Raw genomic sequence first — 22,548 nt, 5'->3', positions numbered from 1 at the left:
TCGACTTCCAAAACGTTCAGAAACCAAAGCACGGTTTCTGATTGGCTGCCTTCAGGTATACTGGGCTGAGGCCGTTTAGGGCTTTAAAGGTCAGCGCCAACACTTTGAATTGTGCTCGGAAACATACTGGGAGCCAATGCAGGTCTTTCAGGACCAGTGTTATATGGTCTTGGCAGCCACTCCCAGTCACCAGTCTGGCTGCCGCATTCTGGATCAGTGTTTCTTGTGGCTAACACCGATCCATAGTTTGAGAATGATTTGCCACTGAATCCCAATCCCAGCCCCACAGTGGTTTTCTGGGCTGTTCTGGGAAACACAGAGGTCCACTACAATCTCGCACAAGGCCAGTGCGAGCCCTCCAGCTGACCCCCTGCTGCCATGACATGCTCCCCAAAGAGGGTGCCAAGTCTTCCATGCTTCCCCAACCCACGTCACTTACCGCGTCAAGGCTCTGCAAGCGGAACCCATAGGCCGCTCCCCGCTTGCTGCTATTCAGGTAGTTCCCAAACGCCAGGACAATCTATGAGAGACAACCAATCAATTCAAACCAGTCGCAGACGGCTGGGAACACTTGTTTGGATATACGAATCCCATTTCCATGCAAATGGAACTGCCCACCGTGAGAGGAGGCTGTCCGTTGAGTATCTGCATGATTCACTGTTCTGGGCTTACCTGCTTCCGAAATTAACAGAGCGCTCTCATAGCAGCAACTCAGACGGAAACACATTGGATGAGCTCCTGTGAGGGCACCTCACTCTAAAAGCCAGCCTTTTCCAATAATTTGTGTCCATACTTGCCATCGGAGGGTGGGGATGTGTCTCAGCTCTCAGAATTTTAGGATGTCACCAGTTTAATGCTTTGGGTTTGACTGGTGGGCTTGCTTCTTTGTGACTGAGCAAACCCGCCCTTATTTTTAAGGAACCTCACCTCCAAAATCTGGCGCAGTTTGGTAGAAGCCTTGAGTGACATCGAAGCAGCGATGATGGAATTGAGTTGCTGTGGATGGGGAAGAACGAAGGCATAATCAGTTCCTCTGCTTTGTCTGACACCTTCCCCTGCACCAGCTCTATAGCCACTTTAGTGGAGCTAACTCAAAATGTGGAAAGTGAACTTTTTATTACAAGCCCTGAAGATGCCAAACGTCTGAAAATTCAGATTTATTCAATATTATGGAGTCAGACGTTAAGATTTTGGAAGGGGGTAAATGAAGAGGCGCATTGGTGTACTGAAACTCAAATCTTAGGGAAATGTCTTAAGTTTAATTTCCACCCTCCCTACACAAGTGTTTCCTGTTTTATATCCTCAAATGATACCATTTATATTATGAACACAAGACCGGGGGGGCACTTCAAATCCCTGAGTGATGTGATGTCCGTTACCACTTTGCTAGGGCCTAGGTAATAACAATCCTGTTATATCCCATGGCTGATCCCACAAAGCGCCTTGGCAAAGGTAAGGGCCGGCTCAATACATTTTGCTGCCTGAAGACGGCACCTTCCCGCAAGGTAAACAAAGAAGCCAATCAGACTGGCAGTTGAATCGTACTGAATGAAGCATCTTCCACGGCACTTGAGGGCAGCAGGCTAGTCTAAGGGGTACAGGGCAGCTCTGCCCACCCTGACCCCAGCATCTGCTACCTTTTGCTTCATTGTAAAGGCCGGTCCTGGCAAAGACAAACAGTCAGCGCCTTTGCCCTTCATTTGAAAGACTCCTAGAATTCATCAGCCAGATTCGTCCCTGTGTAGTAACGGAGGCAGAATTCCACACAGAGAACTGGCACAGCCCAGGTTAGACAGAAGGCAGATGCCTGGCAGTGCCATAACTAGCCATTTCTACATGTGGGGAGGCTTCCAATTCAACACGCACCGCCTCCTCCGCTAACAGGCATCAGGAATGGCTTCAGAGCCATTTAAAAAGGCACGGCTGCTCAAATTCAAGACATTCTCTGGACTGGTGTGTCCTGCTAGGTTGCTGATTTCTGGTGTCCCACACCTCCGAATTTCCCCTCCATCTCCCGGCAGTGTTGAATAGCTAAGAGGGACGATACTCCCAAAATTACCAAGATTGTTTCAGGGGTACTTAGCTGAGAATTTTAAAGCTAAATCTAAAGTTGCCTGTTTGATTCACTGGTGGTTATCTAGCCTTTTATATATTGTATGTGTTCGGGTTGTCAGTGTATTTGGATGACTTTGTACGGTTTTATGATTTCGCTGTTTTAACATGCCAATAAAGGCTAGTTACAAGTTACAAACTCAGACTGCTTTGCTGTGCCCGCAGTCCACAAGTAGCAGAAATGAGAGCCACGTGGCCAGGCTTTTTGCCCCAACTAAGCAGCTGCCAGGGACTGTGCTGAGGAGGGTTGCCCTGAGGAAGAATGGGAGCCATCCCCTCCTCCTGACCCTGAATCTTCCCAGGAGCAGGAGGACAGTATAGATTTGGAACAGTGGTTTGCAGAGGGGCATAGTTCAGAAGGCAGAAGCTGGGAAATACTGGATGGGGAACAGCAAGGAGAAACACTGGAAGAGAGAGGGTTAAAAGATTCACAGTTTCTGGAGAGCATTCACCCCCCCCCCTTCTCCAAAGTCAGGGAGGGCTCAGAAAGTGGCAGAACAAAAAGCACAGAGGGTACAAGCTCAGATTACAAGAAGTAGGAGTGACGTAGATTAATAGGGATGGAAGGAGTGTGTGACCTTAATTGGGAGCACTGCCATTCTGGTTAGGTGCTTTCTTTTGTCCTTCGCAGTGTTTATTAAAGAAACTAACTGGTAATAATTCCCTATCGTTTGATCTGCTTATTTACAGCCACGGGTAAGGAAGCCAATTCCCCAAAGCCCGACACAGGCTTTCTGCCCCAGCTAAGCAGCCAAGCAACCCAAGAACCGTATTTTCATCTTGAAAACAGGCTTGCTATACCATACCAAAAAGAAAGATGTTGCAAAAAGGCAAGCGGCAATTTGTTGCATCATCTTTTATGTCCTTTCTGCACACCTGTCCGGACTGCACCTGCAAAGGTGTCCCTGCTGTTGCCCCCCACCCTAGTTGTCCCCTGGTTGCCTATTCCACTCCCTTACGGGTAGAAGGAGCTGGACGGTGTCTCCGAAGTTGCCCAGGAAGGTCATGATGTTCATGCGTTCCGCCAGGCGAGGGATCTTGCTGAATTTAATCATGAACTGGTCCTCATCCGAAAGCTCGTCCAGCGGCCGCTGCTCCTTCTCGTACTTGCGAATCACCGTCAGCTCGTATTCCGTGGGGATGAAGCGCATCAACAACTCCAGAAAGTCAAGGCTGAGGGACTGCAGGTCGTATCTGAATGGGAGCAAAGCAAAGGCTTGGATTCATTGGCTGGGTAACAACAAAAGACCACCAGGGCCGTCTCAAGACATGTCGGTACCAGAGGTGAACCACAAAATGGCACCTCCCCTCTCCACCAGGGCAGAAAGGGCGAGTGAAGATCTTCATCACAAACAAGGAGGGAATAAAGATCTGCTGCCCCTGTGGATCTTGCCGCCTGAGACAGTTGCCTCACCTTGCCCAATGGGTGTGCTGGCCCTGAGGACTACGGTGCCTTCTTAAGAACATGGGGCAAAGGGAGGAGTGTTTCCTTACAGCCATTTACTCTGATTGTAGGTAACGAAGTGGGACCAGCTGCCTGGTTCTCCATTCCCCAAAGAGGAAACCAACGGCAGCTTTTAATATTTAAGCAGTACCGCAAAGGCTATTCACAGAACTCAAATGAGCCACTTTATCATGATGGCAGAACAGAAAATTGGGTCTGGGATTCAAACAGCACACACACAAAAAAGCTCGCCTTCTGAGGGCAGCCATTTGTGGATAGATTCGAACCTAGCTGCTCAGTCAATACTACAGTGCTTGGGGGAAAAGCCACAGTTCAATGTCAGAGCCCAGCGTTTTTATGTCCCAGGTTCAGTTCCTGGTATCTCCAATTAAAAGGATCTCAGAAAGCAGAGCCAGGAAAGATCAGAAGCCATGCTGACTGACCCCTCTGACCCTAGAGGCTGCATCTAATCATCATGCTTAATAGCCAATGATATCCTTTGTGGATTTGTCTAATCTCCTATTAAAGCCATCTAAATCGGTCATTACCACATCTTGTGGCAGGGAAGCCCATTGTTTAACTATGATAATGAGGGATGCAATCTTGCCCGGTTTCAAGTTGGCTGGCTCTTTACAAAGGGTCATAAATAGCTCAAGGCCACTGACACACCACAAGTATGTCAGTGTAGCCCAGGACAGTAGCCCAGGACAGCTTTACGTTCCCTGAATTTGTCTGACTGTCTTCTAAAGCCATCCCAAGTTGGTGGCCAACACTCATTCCTTTGAGTTTCAACATCATGGACAGCCAGGAAGGCCTAGGTAAAAAAAAGGTACAGGACCCTGGACAGTTCAGTCAAAGGTGACTCATTTCGCTTTCAGGCCAAGGGAGCCAGCCTTTGTCCACAGACAGCTTTCCGAGTCATGTGGGCAAAATGACAAAACTGCTTCTGGCACAACAGAACACCATGACGGAAACCAGAGCGCACAGAAACACCGTTTACCTTCCTGCCACACCTGTACCTATTTATCTACTTGCACTGGCGTGCTTTCAAACTGTTAGGTTGGCAGGAGCTGGGACAGAACAACGGGAGCTCACTCCGTTGCGGGGATTTGAACCGCCGACTTTCTAATCAGCAAGCCCAAAAGGCTCAGTGGTTTAGAGCATTCAACAGGCCTGCCTTTCTCTACTGGTCCCAATTGCTTCTCATTCTGGGCAACTAATTGCCTGGGAGTCATCTATAAACCCTTCCAGGTCACGAATTGTGGGCCATTCGGATCTTGCACAAGTTCTCTGCCTGTTTCCCAAACTTGCCTTTCCTCCTGCTATTGAACAGCTTCTGTGGCACTTGTGCAAATACTACATAGGAAGCTGCCTTATACAGAGTCAGACCACAGCATCCATGTAGCTCACATCTGTCTACATCAGGGTTTCCCCAAACTCTCTTTGACTACAATTCCCATCATCCCTGACCCCTGGTCCTGCTAGCTAGGGATGGTGGGAGTTGTAGTCCAACAACAGCTGAAGACCCAAGTTTGGGAAACACTGGTCTACCTTGACCGGCAACAGCTCTCAAGGGTTTTTTTAGACAAGTCTTCCCCAGCCCTACCCAGAGAGGCTGAGGATTTGAAGCTGGGACCTTCTGCATGTGCTGCAGATGGTCTGCCACTGCGGCCCTTTCTCCTTGCTCTTAAGAACGTACATAGAACACATCGTTGCCTTGCTGCTTCATCTAGACCAGGGAGAGCGAAAGCATGCCTTATCAGTGAGATGGGTTCCTGCTTACTGACCGGGCTCTTAATCAGGAACAGCCTCAATCCTCTCTCCATGTAGTCTCACCTCCTCTGCCCACTCTGCTGGGAAAAGGAATTGGAGAGGGAAAAAGCCAACCCGTCCCTTGCGTGTAGGCTACTCACACCTGGATGGCCTTGCAAATGCCGTCGATGCTGAGCCCCGCCTTGCGAAGTGTGATGGCCAGGTTCTTGGCCCGGTTACATTCAATCAGCATCACTTTGCTGGGGGCTTTCTTCTGGGAAGCCTTTGCCTTCAGGGCAGGGAGCTCCCGGGCCTGGCCTTGAGCTCTGGTTTTGAACTGCTCCTCAAAGTCGTTCATGTCAAGCTCCTGCGGCGAGAGGGAGTCAGAAATTGAGAGCACAGTGTGGGTTGGGAACGAGCAGGAAGCGGGGAAGAGGGAACTTAGCCTGGACGTACCTGAAGGACCTTCTCGTCGTTGAGTTCGTTGAAGACCGTGCCGTTGATCTGGTTGGGCTTCAGAGCTACCCAGTTGAAGATGGGCATCCGGAATTTTGTTTGTATTGGCTTCTTGATCTTGACGGCTTTCAAAGGACAACAGAGACTGTCAGAGCCCACCAAAACAGAGATCTCGTCCTTTCCAGTCTTACTTTGGGGCCTGGGGGCCTTCTGACAGATTGTAAACAGAGAGAAGACGACACCCCAGGTGTGGTCCACCTATATCCTGTGGTTGCCTAGCAACCACAGACACCAATTCCAACCCTTGAACCCCTTCAGCCTCTGGACCTGTGGGATGTATCGTCACTGAAACAGTCAAATACAACATTTCCTGTTTCCTAGAGTGGACACACGGGGGAATGTTGCCCCAGACAGGAAGGACTTCCTGTCATACCTGTTCTGAAGTATCCTCCCCCTGTATGTGACCAGGTAGATGGGCGTGACCCTAGCAGACCCTATAAAAGGGCTAGCCATGCAGCCATCTTCCTCTTTTGCCATCTTCCTCTCTTCTGGCTCTTAGCCAGCAGCACACGGCTCATCCTTACAGAGGATGGAAGCCACGAGGTAGAAAGTCTGAGGCCTAGCTCAGACTTCTTTTCTCTGCAAATGTAACTGAAACCACAAGATAAAGCCTGCCTTCAGAACACTGCTGTGAACTGTGAACATTACTCTTACTTTGAAACAAGACTGCCGTGTTATTATTGTTTTAAATAAAAGGGGAAACTTACCAGGAACAATCCAGGCTGGAGAAGCCAGACTAGATTGCCTAATTTAAATGATTCTAACGAATCCATCAACTTGCTTGCCGCAATGTGCAAGGGAATGTGCTCTGCTGCTTGCTCACTAGCGTGAGTGAGGAGGGATAATATTTAATCAATATATCCTCTCCTACTTTCCTCAACATTCCCACAGAACCCACCAGAATGCCTGAGCTGATGTCGAGACTTGGGCTCTGAAGACAATGCAACTTCTTGAGTGGCTGCAGAAAGTCAGAGTCTCTTAGAAATACACCCATTACACAGAACTGTTGTCAGGGCAAAATGGGGTAACAACCCCTCCCCCCTCCGTTGACCCTCAGGATCCCTTCCAATTCTACAGTTCTGTGATTCTATGTATGCAGCCCTGAGGGAACTGAGAATACAGAACAGCTGCCTCTACTCACAGTGCACGTTCTGAGGAGGCTACAGATACCCAAGATTTTTCCAGATCCCAGACCCAAGTGTTCCTGAGGTACTAAAATTTGGTGAGGAAAGTATTGAGAATCTCGAACTTTATTCGTAAGGATGAAAACACTGTGCTGTTTTCTGAGGAAGCAACTCAGAAGGGGGCTCAGCAGGGAACAAAAATGTGACAGGAATAGAGGACACCCCCCCCCTCACACACACACACACTTAAGCGCTCACTTAAGCCATTACATCTACCAACTCTGTTCATGTCCCTCCCCAGTTCATCAGGGACTATAAAAAAACACAAATAAATTATTAGCTTATCCACACACTGACTGAATAGATCGATTAATGGTTCAAAACTTATACGATTCAACTGACGGATATGTTCTGCATTAAATAATAACCCTGGAAATTACGCAAAGTGATTTAATGTATCGCAAAAAGGTGCATATATGTGTGTGTAATTTAGGCACTTAGGAATACCCTCTTAAGACTGGCTCACAAATGCAAGACACGCTTTCACTCTCGCAAGATTGAAGAAACTGCCTTCGGCTGTACTTGAGGGTCGATTTCAAAAAATCCCACTGGAAAAACAGTTATGTCCCTGTGGAGAGGGCAGTATTGAGTTATGTGCTTGCACTATTGACAAAAAATTGAGGAGTGAGGTTATTACCCCATTCTTATTGTCCATGCTGGGTCGCTCAACCAGTGCTGCTGTGTCCTTTCCTTTAGCAGATCAAGATGATCATCAAGTGACAACAAAAACTGCAAGGTTTTTAGCCGGGGCAGTTAGAGTAAGATCTATTATTTGAGTATAGACGTAAGCCCCCCAAATGTCTCTTCTCTAGTTAAGTTTATACCTCTATCTTCAGTACATTTTACTTTACTTTACTTTACTTTACTTTACTTTACTTTACTTTACTTTACTTTACTTTACTTTACTTTACTTTACTGGGATGGCTTGTGGCTGATGCAAATAAAGATTCTTCTGATTTTGGCTCACAATACATTCATAGAATTGGAAGGAACCACAAGGGACATCTAGCACAACGCCTGGCAATTCAGGAATCTTTACCCAAACGTAGGGCTTGAACCCATGACCCGGAGATTAAGAGTCTCACACTCTACCCACTGAGCTCACCTGGGGTTACTGTCACTCCTGGGAGATTTGAACCATCAGCCATTGGTGGAGGGGGAGGAGGAGGAGGAACTGGACCGTCCGCTGGCAGGAGGGGTGGCGGTGGTGGTGGTGGAGGAGCTGTAGTTCCTGCTACAGGAAGGGGCGGGGCAGGGGGAGGGACACTGGTCCCCGGAAGGGGCGGAGCTGGAGGGGGAAGAGGAGGAACTTCCTCTTGAGAGGATGAAGGAACCAAGGAGCTGCTGTCCTTGGAGAAAGGCAGGGGCGGGGCTGGTGGGATTTCAGGAGCAGGAGGAGGAACAGGAGATGTAGACGGCGAAGGAAAATCTGGAAAGGAAAAGAAGCACATCTTTATTTATTTAAGTTAAAGGTAAAAAGGTAACGGACCCCTGGACGGTTAAGTTCAGTCAAAGGTGACTATGGGGTTGTGGCGCTCATCTCGCTTTCAGGCCAAGGGAGCCAGCGTTTGTTCACAGACAGCTTTCTGGGTCATGTGGTCAGCATGACTAAACCATTTCTGGCACAATGGGACACTGTGACGGAAATCAGAGCGCACAGAAACACCGTTTACCTTCCGACCACAGCGGTACCTATTTATCTGCTTGCACTGGTGTGCTTTCAAACTGCTAGGTTGGCAGGAGCTGGGACAGAGCAATGGGAGCTCACCCCGTCATGTGGATTCGAACCACCGACCTTCTGATCGGCAAGTCCTAGGCTCTGTGCTTTAACCCACAGCGCCACCCATGTCCCATTTGATGTGGTAGAGCCCAGCAAAAGAGGGATCGGACAACACCTTTTGTTTCTGCCACAAAATGGGCATATTGTTTGCTCTACATACCTGTGCTGGTTGACGAAGGTGCATCAATGGTAACTGAAGAGGCTCCTGAGGCTTCCACAATGACTGGGATGACCTCAATGCCAACGATGACATCACTGTCAGGTCCGCGCAGAATCCGGATTAGCCCCTTGTCTTCGAGTTCCTCCAGTTTGCGCTCCAAGGCAGGGTACTGCCGAGACCCCTGAGGCTGTGGCATTTGTAGCAAAGAGGGGCTCCTTGGACTGTTTGTCCTATCCTGTTCCGAGAAAGACAATATTGAAAATCATGAGGTCTGGGCAGAAAACTTAGAAAGCACACCTCTCTCTCTCTTTTTAAAAATATTTTATTTATGATTTTCAGTTTTATACATTTGAAAAATTTTACAATCATTTTAACATTTCAAAACTTGACTTCCTTCCCCCTCTTTCTGCAGTTCCTTAATTTGGAATATGCAGAAAATGCTAAAAATAAATTTATATTAAATTTATCATTTATTCACCTCTTATAAAGCTGCAGGTTATTACAATAATCCTGCCAATGTTCTTATCTGTTCACAGTTTGTTTGTCAATATCCCATAAACCGTTTCCATTCTTTTATAAGCAGTTTGTTATCTTGATTTCTGGTATGTTTCGCTGTTTATGCATATCCCGTAATTTTTTGTATCTATTCCTTCTTTCGCTGGGACTTCTTTCCATTTTTGGGCAAGTAACATTCTTGCCACTGTAGTCGCATGCAGGAATAAATTTCTATACAGTTTGGGAAGTTCGGTCCCTATAATTCCCCAAAGGAAAGCTTCTGGGTTTGTTTGTTTTCAAACGTTATTTTTCAATTCATTATATATCATTTCCCAGTAAGCTTTAAAAAAGCTTTTAGAAAGCTTATTGAGAAAGCACACCTCCCGCTCCAGCCCCAAATAAAAAAAGCAAGAGGGGAAAAACCCCCCACCAACCATAAGAAAGAGAGAGAGAGAGAGAGAGAGAGAGAGAGAGAGAGAGAGAAGGAGGTTGCTGGAAAAAAAGGAGAATGGCCTCACAAACACCAATACGCAGCTCCATCAAAATTACCTCACCCCCAAGGGAGTGCTGCCCTCAACAGAAAAAAAGGTTCCTCACCTGTACTCTAGGATTCTTGCTGCCTGCCACTCACCTAAGAGCTAATTCCAATTAGGAACATAGGAACCTACCTTCCACTGAGTTAGTGCTGCCCCCACTGACTGGCAGAATTTTCAGCTGTCCACTATTCGAAACAGGAAACTGTACTCAGGACCGCAATACCTCAAGGACCGCCTCTTTCCATATGAACCTACCCGGACCCTGAGATCATCTTCTGAGGCCCTCCTTTGTGTGCCTCCTCCCTGAGAAGTCCAGAGGGTGGCAACACGAGAACGGGGCCTTCTCTGCAGTGGCTCCCCGTCTGTGGAATGCTCTCCCTAGGGAAATTCACCTGGCGCCTTCATTATACACCTTTAGGCGCCAGGTAAAAACGTTCCTTTTTAACCAGGCCTTTGGTTGATCTGATTGACATCCTATGCCCTTTTAAAATGTGTTTTTTGTGGCGGTGGTTGTTTTTCTTTTTATTATGTATTTTGTGGTTTTATATCCTGATTTTATTCTGTGAACCGCCATGAGATCCCCGGGTATAGGGCAGTATATAAATTCTATTATTATTATTATTATTATTATTATTATTATTATTAATACTAGATCAAGCTTTGGTTCAAACTGGCAAGGCGCCCCAAGCATTTCTTTTGGGAACCGGTTCCAACAATCCACGGCTCCTGCAGCTCGCTGCTCATACCTGCTCATTGCCCATGGTGCGTGCTCTCAGGGCCTCCACCTCGCGGCGCGACTGGCACAGCTGCTTCTCCAGCTCTGCGACTTTGGCCATGGATTCGTTCTCGGCATCCTGGAGTTTCTCTGCCAGCTGCAAAGAGAAACAATGCATGGGCGAGTGAATTGCAGGAGGGCAGGATATGCGACAGGGAAAAGGAGGAGCTGGCAGTGAGCAACATGCTACAGAAGGGGGTCCAACAGCCAACAGTCCCCCTTGTTCAAACAAAAGGTTAGCGGGGGGTGTTGTTGTAAAAGTCCAGTCAAAGGCGACTCTGGGGCTGCGGTGCTCATCTCACTTTCAGGCCGAGGGAGCTGGCGTTTGTTCAGACAGTTTTCCAGGTCGTGTGGCCAGCAGGCCTAAACCACTTCTCGTGAAACAGGACACTGTGATGGAAACCAGAGCACATGGAAACGCCGTTTACCTTCCTGCCACAGTGGTACCTATTAATCTACTTGCACTGGTGTGCTGTCGAACTGCTAGGTTGGCAGGAGTTGGGACAGAGCAACGGGAGCTCACCCCATCGCAGGGATTCGAATTGCCGACCTTCTGATCGGCAAGCCGAAGAGGCTCAGTGGTTTAGACCACAGCGCCACCCGCATCCCTTTTGTGCATACAGATTGCAGGGATGGGACCCAGGCAGCCTCGAGCCCTTTCCCCATTTTTGTGTGACGTAGTGAGTGGGGAGGGTCTTCTTCATTTGCCACGCCACTGCCCCCCCCCAGTGCAGCTTAGGTACATCAACCCCAGAGAACTTAGCTAGCCCCCCCCCACCTGTCCGACTTCCTCCTGCAAGTCCTCCACGTGCTCCAGGACAGCGTTTTTGGTTTCGGTGTCCTCCAGCAGGGCGCCCACATCAAATATGTTGTCCAGGTAGGCTTGGATTTGCACCAGCAGCTTGTCGCTCTCCGAATAGCGCAGCTTCTGTTGAGGCGAAAGAGAAAAAGTGTGGCGTTTAAAGCTACGGATGGGCTTGGCTGTGCAATGCAGAAGGAAGGAGGCAGCCTGTTTCAAGCACTGCCACAAGGGGATTCAGGTGTGTCTGAATGGTGCAGCCAAACCTTTTAAAAATATATACAGTCGTACCTTGGAATCTATTCCAGAAGTTTGTTCGACTTCCAAAGCGTTCGGAAACCAAAGCACGGCTTCCAATTGGTTGCAGGAAGCTCCGTAGCCAATCGGAACCCGCAGAAGCCCCATTGGACATTTGGGTTCCAAAGAACATTCACAAAACGGAACAATCACTTCTGGGTTTGCAGCGTTCCGGAGCCAAAAACGTCCGAGTACCAAGGCATTCAGGATCCAAGATACGACTGTATATAATTTTTTCTTACATTTTCTGTTTTACAATTCAAAATACTAATTTTACATCCTTAAGATATCAATGGCTTCCCTTCTTCTCTTTCCATGGTTCATTTTACGTATCATAAATCCCTGCATCTTTTACAAAAACTGTCCCATTCAGTATTCTATTATTGCATCCATCAAAACTGGTTTACACTGTTGAATTTATCTTTACGCTGCCAGCGTTTCCCACTGTACACAATTATTTCCCAAAATTCAATAAACATTTTCCAATCTTCTTTAAGCGTATGTTCTTCTTCTTCTTCTCTTATTCTATATGCTAAGGCTGCAAGCTGCGCATATTCTGTCAACTTATGTTGCCATTCTTCTTTAAATTGGGACCTGTAGGTTTGGCACAAGTTGGGGCTAAATTATTTGGGAGGCTAACTCATCCTACAATTGTTGTTTTCTATTTCATCTGTTTCTACCCTAAATCAATGACACTTCAAGGCAGCTTCCAATTCTTACAACATCTCCTATGAAATAGCATTGCTGTAGACCTCGTTAAAAGGTAGGTAACAAAAATTCCAAATCCTGTTCATATGTGTCATAAAAGTGTGTGTCACACATACTTTCTCCCCATTTTTAGAAAGGTATTCTTTCTACGCATTTATATGCGAAGGGGAGGGAGTTATACAGGTCAAATTGAGCAAATGGCACAAATCCAACGCCATTCCAATCTGAAATAAAAATGGCAATCAATGCTTAAATTGAGATGGGGTTGCCAAAGTTGAGGACGTTGGCAGCCAGACCCAGTCATCTTAATTCTCTGTGCCAAAAGGACACCTTGCCAGAAAAGGGAGCTGTTTTGACTTTTTCACTGTGTTGGCCAGAGGGTACTAATTCAAACTTGTTGAATGATGGCGAATGGACTGCAGGCTCAATTGAGCCTGGTCGAATCCGAAGTGAAGCCATTCCATTCTCAGGCTGTCTATTTCTGTTTCTTAGAAAACTTTTTGGGATATTAGCACGGCGTGTAAAATTAATATTAGCATGTCATTATTATTACTATTAGTTTAGTTTGGTACAGTCAAACCTCATATCCAAAACACCTCCGTTTTGGAACGTTTCAGCTCCCGAAAGTCAAAAATTTGGAAGTAAATGCTCTGGTTTCTGAATGTTTTTCGGAAGCCAAACGTCCAACACAGCTTCCGCTTGAGTGCAGGAAGCGTCTGCAACCAATCAGAAGCCACGCCTTGGTTGTCAAACATTTTGGAAGCCAAATGGGCTTCTGGAACGGATTACATTTGACAACTGAGGTTTGACTGTATATAGCAAATCAAACAAACATGTTAAATTGAATCTCAAATATTTACGCAAGTACAGTGGTACCTCGGTTTTCAAATGTCTTGGAAGTCAAACAAATGGGTTTTCGAACGCCGAAAACCAAGAAGTAAATGTTTCAGTTTTCAAATGCTTTTCGGAAGTTGAACATGCTATGCAGCTTCCGTATTGAGTTTTCCATAAATGTTTCCGTAAGTAAATGCTTGTTTCTGAAGTCCAACGGTCTTCCGGAACAGATGACGTTCGAAAACCAAGGTACCACTGTATACAGAAACTTTTGTGATTCAGAAAACCCACTTCGCGGAGATGGAAAGGCATCTCAGAATCACTAAGAAGGTTGCAAATGAAAAAATGCATTAATTTAATCACCATCAATAGACACCCACCCACAACCAGGCTTTTGTTACATCCCTCTTACCTCTAGGTAATCATCCAGTCCCAACTGTGTGAACTCATATTGCAAGAAGACCCGGAAATTCATGTTCTCCACGGAGTGGACCACAATATTGATGAACTGCATGCAAGCAACCTAGATTTTTTGGGAAGGAAAGGAGAACACATTACCTTTGGAAACTGGGTACCTCTTTTTACACTTTTCTTCAGGTTAGGTTCTCGTGGATAGGACTAGTCTGGCACCGATGAGCTTTAACAGGGTTTCATTGTAACATTTCCATTCATTTCTGTGTCTGTTTATACATATTGGTTTTAACCACAGTACAGTCGTACCTTGGCTCCTGAACACCACAAACCCAGAAGCGAGTGTCCTGGTTCGCAAACGTTCTTTGGACCTGAACATCTGACACGGCTTCTGATCGGCTGCAGGAGCTTCCTGCAGCCAATCGGAAGCTGTGCCTTGGTTTCCAAATGTTTTGGAAGTCGAACGGACTTCCAGAACAGATTCTGTTCGACTTCCGACGTACCACTGTATTATACACTCTTAGCCTTTTGGGATTTTTTTTTAATAAATAGAGAGCATATTAGTATATAATGCCTGCTTTTATAATTTTATGGAATTTCTTCATAGCTCCTTGTTATATTGATATGATTCAGCTGATTAGGCTATAATTTCAACTTTCCACGGTTGCGTTTCATTTTTTATATATTCAGCTCTGATACAGCGATGCTCAAGCAAATTTGGCACTGCCATCCTTGGCTCTCAGCTTGAACAATAAACCAAGCCATCTCAAAAGTACAGCCTTAAAAGGGTAGCTCTCCTGAAAGACCTACAATGGCTCCCAGTACGTTTCTGAGCACAGTTCAAAGTGTTGGTGCTACCTTTAAAGCCCTAAATGACCTCGGCCCACTAGACCTGAAGGAGCGTCTCCACCCCCATCATTCAGCCCGGACACTGAGGTCCAGCGCTGAGGGCCTTCTGGTGGTTCCCTCCCTGTGAGAAGTGAGGTTGCAGGGAACCAGGCAGAGGGCCTTCTCAGTAGTGGCGCCCGCCCTGTGGAACCCCCTCCTATCAGATGTCAAGGAAATAAACAACTATCTGACTTTTAGAAGACATCTGAAGGCAGCCCTGTTTAGGGAAGTTTTAAAGATTGATGTTTTATCGTGTTTTAAAAATTTTATTGGGAGCCGCCCAGAGTGGCTGGGGAAACCCACCCAGGTGAGCGGGGTATTATTTATTATTATTATTATTGGGGTCACGGGTGGCACTGTGGTCTAAACCCCTGAGCCTCTTGGGCTTGCCGATCAGAAGGTCGGCAGTTCAAATCCCCGCGACAGGGTGAGCTCCCGTTGCTCAGTCCCTGCTCCTGCCAACCTAGCAGTTCGAAAGCACATCATAGTGCAAGCAGATAAATAGGTACCGCTCTGGTGGGAAGGTAAACGGTGTTTCCATCACGATGTCCCGTTGTGCCAGAAGCGGTTTAGTCATGCTGGCCACATGACCGAGAAAAACTGCCTGCGGACAAACGCCAGCTCCCTCGGCCTGTAAAGCGAGATGAGCGCCGCAACCCCAGAGTCGTCCGAGACTGGACTTAACTGTCAGGGGTCTTTTATCTTTATTATTATTATTATTATTATTATTATTATTATTATTATTATTATTACTACCACTACCACTACCACTACCACTACTACTATATTTGCCATCTCACAACAAAACAGGGATGATGTCTGAGATACGACCACAAACAGTAGCTGTGGGTTGGATCCATAGTCCTACTCAGAATAGAGCCATTGAAATTAATGGACAGGACTAACCTAGGTGCATTAACTTCAGTGGGTCTACTTTTAGTAGCTCTTAACTGGACACAACCTTATCCACATCCTGCTCTGTTTTATCTCACAGAACTTATCGATGCTCTGATGTCCCAATTTCCTTGTTTCTCTGTCTCCGCCAATGATAGCCAACGACGTGGAGCGGGCCCAAAGAACAATGCAAAAGGCAGAGTCCGGCCTGTTTGTTTGGCTGCTCCAGCTGCTCAGCCGCGTTCCCTTTAGCTCAAAAGACAGCAACAAGGAAGGAGCAAGGCTGAGGACAGGAGATACTGCCTGAATAATCTTGTCACCATAGGGACATTTCTATTCCCGATACCAGACTGGAATACCATCGTCTGCACTGTTGTGGCATTCAAATCTGGGAGTGTGGCTTGTTTCCTCCAAACAAACCATGAGTGGCAAACCAAAGTAAACTAAAAAAAAAAAAAAAAAGCCAATGTTTTGTTTTTAATCGACATTTCAGTGATGTGTGCAAATCAGGCGAAAGGCAGCAAGGCTCTGTGTGTGTGTGTGTTTGTGTGTGCGTATGTGAACACTATACCGTATTTTTCGCTCTATTGGACGCACTGGACCACAGGACGCACCGGACCATAGGAAGGGGAGAATAGGGGGATTTTTTTTTTCTTGTTCTCCCCCTCAAAAACAAGGTGCGTTCAAGAGCAGGTCGGGAAACAGGGCAAAGCCTTCTCGCTGCCCCCTGAGCTTGTGGGGCTGGCGGTGGGGGGAAGCGCTGCTTTCCCCCACCGCCAGCCTCAAAGATCCCTGATGCCTTTGTATTTGTGATGGTATGTTTGAGGAGGGAGGGAGAGCCCTTGGTAGGCAAGAAGCTAAACAGTGACCTTTGCTCTCAGCCTTTGCATTACCATGAAATCAATGTTGCAGTCTTCATTTCGGAAATATTCCATCAGCTTCTCAAAGCGGTTCTTCTCACCGCAGACCTGCAGGGAAGGAAAGAAAGGCAGTCAGGTTGGTTTGGCACCAAAGGCTTACTTGGCACTACAAAGCTTCTTTCTTTTTTAAAAAATATATAATTTTTATTAAATTTTCTGTTTTACAATTTAATGTCCTCATTTTTACATCCTTACGATATCAATGACTTCCCTTCTTCTCTTTCCATGGTTCATTTCACATATCATAAATCCTCGCATATTTTACATAAACTAAACCATTCAGTATTCCGTTATTGCATCCATCAAAACTTATTTACACTGTTGAATTTATCTTCGTGCTGCCAGCGTTTTAAGCTGTACACAGTTATTTCCCATATATTCAATAAACATTTTCCAATATTCTCTAAACGTAGACAACATATAAAATAAGAGAAGAAGAACATACAAGTTGTGCATATTCTGTCAACTTAAGTTACCACTCTTCTTTGGTTGGGACCTTGCTTGTTTTCCATTTTTGGGCTAACAAATAACAGTTTCAACTGGTCAATCTGGATGCCTAGGGAGCCCAACAGAGGGCTCTGGTAGCCAGACCCAGTTATCTGCCGGAACTCCGTACGGCCGAGCTATTTCTTGTATCCTCCGACAGTGATTAACGACCTAAGCCTTTGATGAGGCTTCAGGCATGTTCCCATTACACAGAGTATCCAGACAGCAGCAGAAGGACGAGAAATATATGAGCTACATCACTATGTTTTCTTTCTAACTACACAGACAGAAAAGAATATACATCCTCTCTCTGTGAGAGTCAGTGAACCAACTGAGACAAAGAAACAGGAAACCAGTGACAACAACATCCGTCTCCTATCTCCCGTGAGACTTCCAACAGTCTGGAATGTAAACAGAGTCTTGTGACTCCAAAAACTGCACAGCGGCATAAACAGAAATCCAACATCATCCCACTCTTGGTACCAAGAGGTCAGCTTGCTAGAAAAGGGGGCATTCTAGACTGCCCTCAGCTATGCTTGGGCAACTGTGCCACCCATGGCTGGGCGCTGCAGCTACTACAGGGCTCTGGGGATTTGTCCACAGGATGCCACCAGCCCCTATGAAGCCTCTTGGTCTGCCCTGGTTGACTCAACCTGCAAAAATTGCAGGTGTGAGACTCAAAACTGCCACTGCACAACCCCTCATTTGCTTCTCGTTTTCTCAGCCGGCCAGCCTGACTTCTCGCCAGCTCACGTATTTGCCAAGCTTATCTTCCCAACACTTGCTTCACCTCTGCCAGTCCCAACACTGTCATGGCTTCCTCAAGAGAACAGCAGTTTTATGAGGGAGCTGAGAATGGTAAAAGATCCTTTCCCCCTTTCACATTAACTGTGGTTCCCTCAGGAGGGAGGGATGGGAAACTGCGGCAGTTTAACAGGCATAGCTGTTGGGAACCAGCCCTGGGTGATTTGTCTTAGGGAAGGAGGAAACAAATCGGATGCCTCAGTTAAGACATGCGGGTTTTATTGTTGTTTTTCATCGTTTAAGGGTTTTAACAGTTTTAATGTGAGTCACCTTGAGCGACTGACTGGAAAATCTGGATATAAATATTTTCAACCGTCTGGATATATGAAAGCGATTCAAGACATAATAACCAGAATGCCTATTCTGCTTCTAATCTAGCTTGGCCTTAGGCACAAATGTGAAACCTATGATGGCTGCAACACACTTCCAGGTGACACTTCCAATTCCCATCAGCCCCAGCCAGCACGGCCAATGGACAGGGATGATGGGAGTTGTAGTTTGAAGAAACCATTAAGAGTGCCGAAGGTTCCACAAACCTGCTTTAAACAGAAAGACTGCTCTCTTCCGCATTCTCTCACACGTTAATCGCATTCAAAGATACAGTCATACCTCGGGTTCAGGTCACTTCAGGTTAAGCCTTTTTGGATTGCGCTCCGAGTGCGTTACTTCCGGGTTTCGCCGCTCGCGCAGACGCTCAAAATGATGTCATACGCATGTGCGGAAGCAGCAAATTGCGACACACACACACACACAGACGCCGGTTGCGTTCGCTTCATGATGCGAACAGGGCTCTGGAATGGATCCCGTTCACATCCAGAGGTACCACTGTATAGGCAAATGGTACAGTAGTGACTCTCAAAGCCATGTCTAGCATGGTGGATGAGAGTGCCAGATCCCCAAAGAACATTTTAAAAATTTCTCTGGATCGCCCCCAGCAACAAAATAATTGGGAGTTCATTCCAAGTGCATTTTATGATATTTCTATTCCATCCAAGGAACTCGTGGAGTTAGTATTCCTTTTTGTCTTTACAACAGTCCTGCGGTGTAGGCTAGGGTGACTGGCCCAAGATCACCCTGTGAGCTTCACAGTGGAGGAATTTAAACCCAAGCCTCCCTGGCCCAAGTCCAACGTCTGCTAAATGAACGTAGTCCGTAATGACAACTGGAACATTAGACCAAAAAAAAAAAAAGGAAAGGGGGGGGGGAGAAAGTGGCCCTATAACGAATTGAAAAAAAGTGTTTAAGATAACTTTTATGAAAAAATCCAGAAGCCTTTTTACTAGGGTTAACAGGAGACAATTCCCAATGGAAGTGAGAGCTGGACCATAAAGAAGGCTGAACGCCGAAGAATTGATGCTTTTGAATTATGGTGCTGGAGGCGACTCTGGAGAGTCCCATGGACTGTAAGAAGATCAAACCTATCCATTCTGAAGGAAATCAGCCCTGAGTGCTCACTGGAAGGACAGATCCTGAAGCTGAGGCTCCAATACTTTGGCCACCTCATGAGAAGAGAAGACTCCCTGGAAAAGACCCTGATGTTGGGAAAGATGGAGGGGACAAGGAGAAGGGGACGACAGAGGACAAGATGGTTTGACAGTGTTCTCAAGGCTACCAGCATGAGTTTGACCAAACTGCGGGAGGCAGTGGAAGACAGGAGTGCCTGGCATGCTCTGGTCCATGGGGTCACGAAGAATCAGACACGACTAAATGACTAAACAACAACAAACAGGAGACAAAATACCAAAAGAATTTAAAAGACTATTTATGTACGCAACAACAGCTGCACGAATGCCACTTGCCCAGAAGTGGAAGGAAGAAAAAGTCCCCTGACCAACATAGAGTGGATAACTGAGATGATGGACTATGCCGAAATGGCAAAGATGACCGTGAGGATCAGGCACCAAGACGATAAGAAATTCAATCAAGAGTGGAAAAAGTTTACAGAATATAAGACCACTGTGTATACTTAAAAACGTTAGAAGGATTATTGTAACACGTATAATGTAATATTAGTTGGGGGGGAGGGGAGAGCAACAAAATGAACTAGAAAAAATGTAGTTAGATGCAAAGAAATAGGGGGAAATTTGGAAATTGGGGGGTTTGGGTTAAGTCTGAGGGCTCTAAGTAATGCCAGGAGCACAGAATTTGAAAAGGATGTGAATGTATAAAAAAACTTGCTCAAAAAATGAAAATAAAATACAGTGGTACCTCTGGTTACGTACTTAATTCGTTCCGGAGGTCCGTTCTTAACCTGATACTGTTCTTAACCTGAAGCACCACTTTAGCTAATGGGGCCTCCTGCTGCCGCTGCGCTGCCGGAGCACGATTTCTGTTCTCATCCTGAAGCAAAGTTCTTAACCTGAAGCACTATTACTGGGTTAGCGGAGTCTGTAACTTGAAGCGTATGTAACCTGAAGCGTATGTAACCTGAGGTACCACTGCATATATTTTTTTAAAAAAATGAGAAAGGAAGTGAAACAGGCAGGGGGGGAAATCAAACATTAAAAAAACATATTGTTGATGACATTTCATGCAACCTTACGAGAACAATAGAAGCAGAAAAAGAAGCTTGCCATCGACATTCTGAAACAGAGGGAAACTTCAGGTACAGGGAAGGGGTGAATGCAACCAAATGTGGTTACCTAGGGTGGCTGCATTACATTGGGGAGGGGGCAGGGGGCGGTCTTGGTTTTGTTTGGCAGATACACACATTAGTGTAAGGGAGCAAGGAGGAATGGGGGGGGGGAATCTACAAGCAGGCCATTGTGTATGACATTAACACAGCCCTGCTTATATATACAAAGCTCTCCCCTTGGCCCAAGATGTTGTTACTCCTCCAGTTACAGCTGATGCAGCCAGTGGTCCCTGCGTAGGGATGGATATTTGATATAGAGGAGGGCAGTAGGGCTGGGGGAAAGAGGAGAGGGTTTCTCCCGGAGGCTGTTGACTCCGTTTCCCTCGCTTCCCACCTGTGACTCTGAACCCTCAACGGGGATGACTGTTTCACCCAAGATAAAATTGCAGCGTTACTAGAGTTTGCTACAAGCACAAGCTGGATACACAGCGGCTGCCTGACTGTCCCAAAGCAATGTCAACATTTAAAAGCACCTGCATTTTTAAAATTTTGCAAAAGAAAGGCGCTTTGGGCAACGCAGCTGATCTCTGCCCAGGAGTGGCCTTGGCTGTTTGTTGAATTTAATCAGGCTGCTTGGGGCTTTGTTTCCATTCTTTTCGCTGTTTACAAGCCTGAATGCCGTAAGCTACTTGCGTGGACTAGGCATAGATTTGCCCGCCCACACACTCTCGCCAGAATGGGGCATGCTCTGGTTATCTCCCACTTGGACCACTGCAATGTGCTCTACGTGGGGCTATCTTTGAAGGTGACACAGAAACCAGAACTAATCCAGAATGTGGCAGCCAGACTGGTGACTGGGAGCGGCCGCCGAGACCACGTAACACCAGTCCTGAAAGACCTACATCAGCTCCCAGTACATTTCCGAGCACAATTCAAAGTGTTGGTGCTGACCTTTAAAGCCCTAAACGGCCTCAGCCCAGTATACCTGAATGAGCTTCTCCACCCCCATCGTTCAGTCCAGACACTGAGGTCCAGCTCCGAGGGCCTTCTGGCGGTTCCCTCCCTGCAGGAAGTGAGGTTGCAGGGAACCAGGCAGAGGGCCTTTTCGGTAGTGGCACCCGCTCTGTGGAACGCCCTCCCATCAGATGTCAAGGAAATAAACAACTATCTGACTTTTAGAAGACATCTGATGGCAGCCCTGTTTAGGGAAGTTTTTAATGTTTGATGTTTTATCACTTTATTATTATTATTATTATTATTATTATTATTATTATTATTATTCTTTTGGGAGCTGCCCAGAGTGGCTGGGGAAATCCAGCCAGATGGGTGGGGTATAAATATATGATGATGATGATGATGATGATGATGATGATGATGATGAATTTAATCAGATCAACAGATTAATTTCAGATAGCTTACCAAGATATTCCAGCTATGTCAAACTTGAAAACCAAAGTCTAGAAGGGTTTTGACTTCAGAGCATCAAGCAATCAGATGGCACATTTGGAGCTTCAGGTATGTAGAAGAAGACCCAAGGAGCAAGTCTGAAATTGCTGGAAGCCTTAAAAGTATGAAGTTGGGGAGGCAGGGACACTTAGGCTATCTGGGAGTGATGAAAATTATGGCCCTCTTCCCTGTTTTTCCTAAGAGATACTTTTAGGGTATTCAGCTTGAACAAAGAGACATCTCACTGTGCCAGTGGCAAAAACCCTGATGTCATCTGGTAAGATAAAAAGCAATAAAAAAAACCTTCAGATGTTTTGCTGGTCCACTGGTGGATGGCCAAGACAACCCCCCTGAATTCTGAGATTTCCTTTCAAATGTTAGGCTGCCGGAAAAGTGAGTTGGAGCACTACCCATTAGATCACACAAGGTTTTTTCCTTGAAAAACTGACAGAATTTAAGTTCCCCTTGCCTGTTTATGTAGGTCTTGGCACTGATATTCTCTCTGCTGACTAATACGTCTTTTCTCTGAAGAACTGGGACAAAGGCTTTTAGGGCCAGGCAGATTGCCCATAATTCCAGGAGGTTTCATGTTGTACAAAGACATCTTCGGAGGCCAATTGCCCTGAGCAAAGGTTTTCCTGCAATGGGTTGCCCGGCCTTAAAGTCTGGCACTTGCTGACTGAACATCCGGGAGAATCCTGAACATGCATTATTTGTCTTGGGTCACCATTT

At 46.3% G+C, this 22,548-nt stretch overlaps 1 protein-coding gene across 7 annotated transcripts in view; it reads right to left on the bottom strand.

Annotated features, from left to right (window-relative positions):
- The window catches only part of FMNL1 (formin like 1), a 123,415-nt gene that overhangs the window by 13,651 nt on the left and 87,216 nt on the right, over window positions 1-22,548 (bottom strand). For all 7 annotated transcript variants that reach the window (XM_081837633.1, XM_081837632.1, XM_081837638.1 and 4 more), the window contains 11 exons: window positions 16,479-16,553; window positions 13,805-13,915; window positions 11,533-11,682; window positions 10,726-10,851; window positions 8,949-9,183; window positions 8,114-8,437; window positions 5,765-5,889; window positions 5,470-5,675; window positions 3,072-3,306; window positions 928-996; window positions 440-520 (listed from right to left, as the gene is read on the bottom strand). In XM_081837633.1, the coding sequence (XP_081693759.1) occupies window positions 440-520; window positions 928-996; window positions 3,072-3,306; window positions 5,470-5,675; window positions 5,765-5,889; window positions 8,114-8,437; window positions 8,949-9,183; window positions 10,726-10,851; window positions 11,533-11,682; window positions 13,805-13,915; window positions 16,479-16,553 (1,737 nt within the window). The remainder of the gene's footprint in view (window positions 1-439; window positions 521-927; window positions 997-3,071; window positions 3,307-5,469; window positions 5,676-5,764; window positions 5,890-8,113; window positions 8,438-8,948; window positions 9,184-10,725; window positions 10,852-11,532; window positions 11,683-13,804; window positions 13,916-16,478; window positions 16,554-22,548) is intronic.

Source organism: Podarcis erhardii (genome assembly GCF_964252035.2).
Source record: "Podarcis erhardii genome assembly, chromosome: 13".
Classification (NCBI taxonomy): Eukaryota; Metazoa; Chordata; class Lepidosauria; order Squamata; family Lacertidae; genus Podarcis; species Podarcis erhardii.
This window is presented reverse-complemented; position numbering and strand designations above follow the sequence as displayed.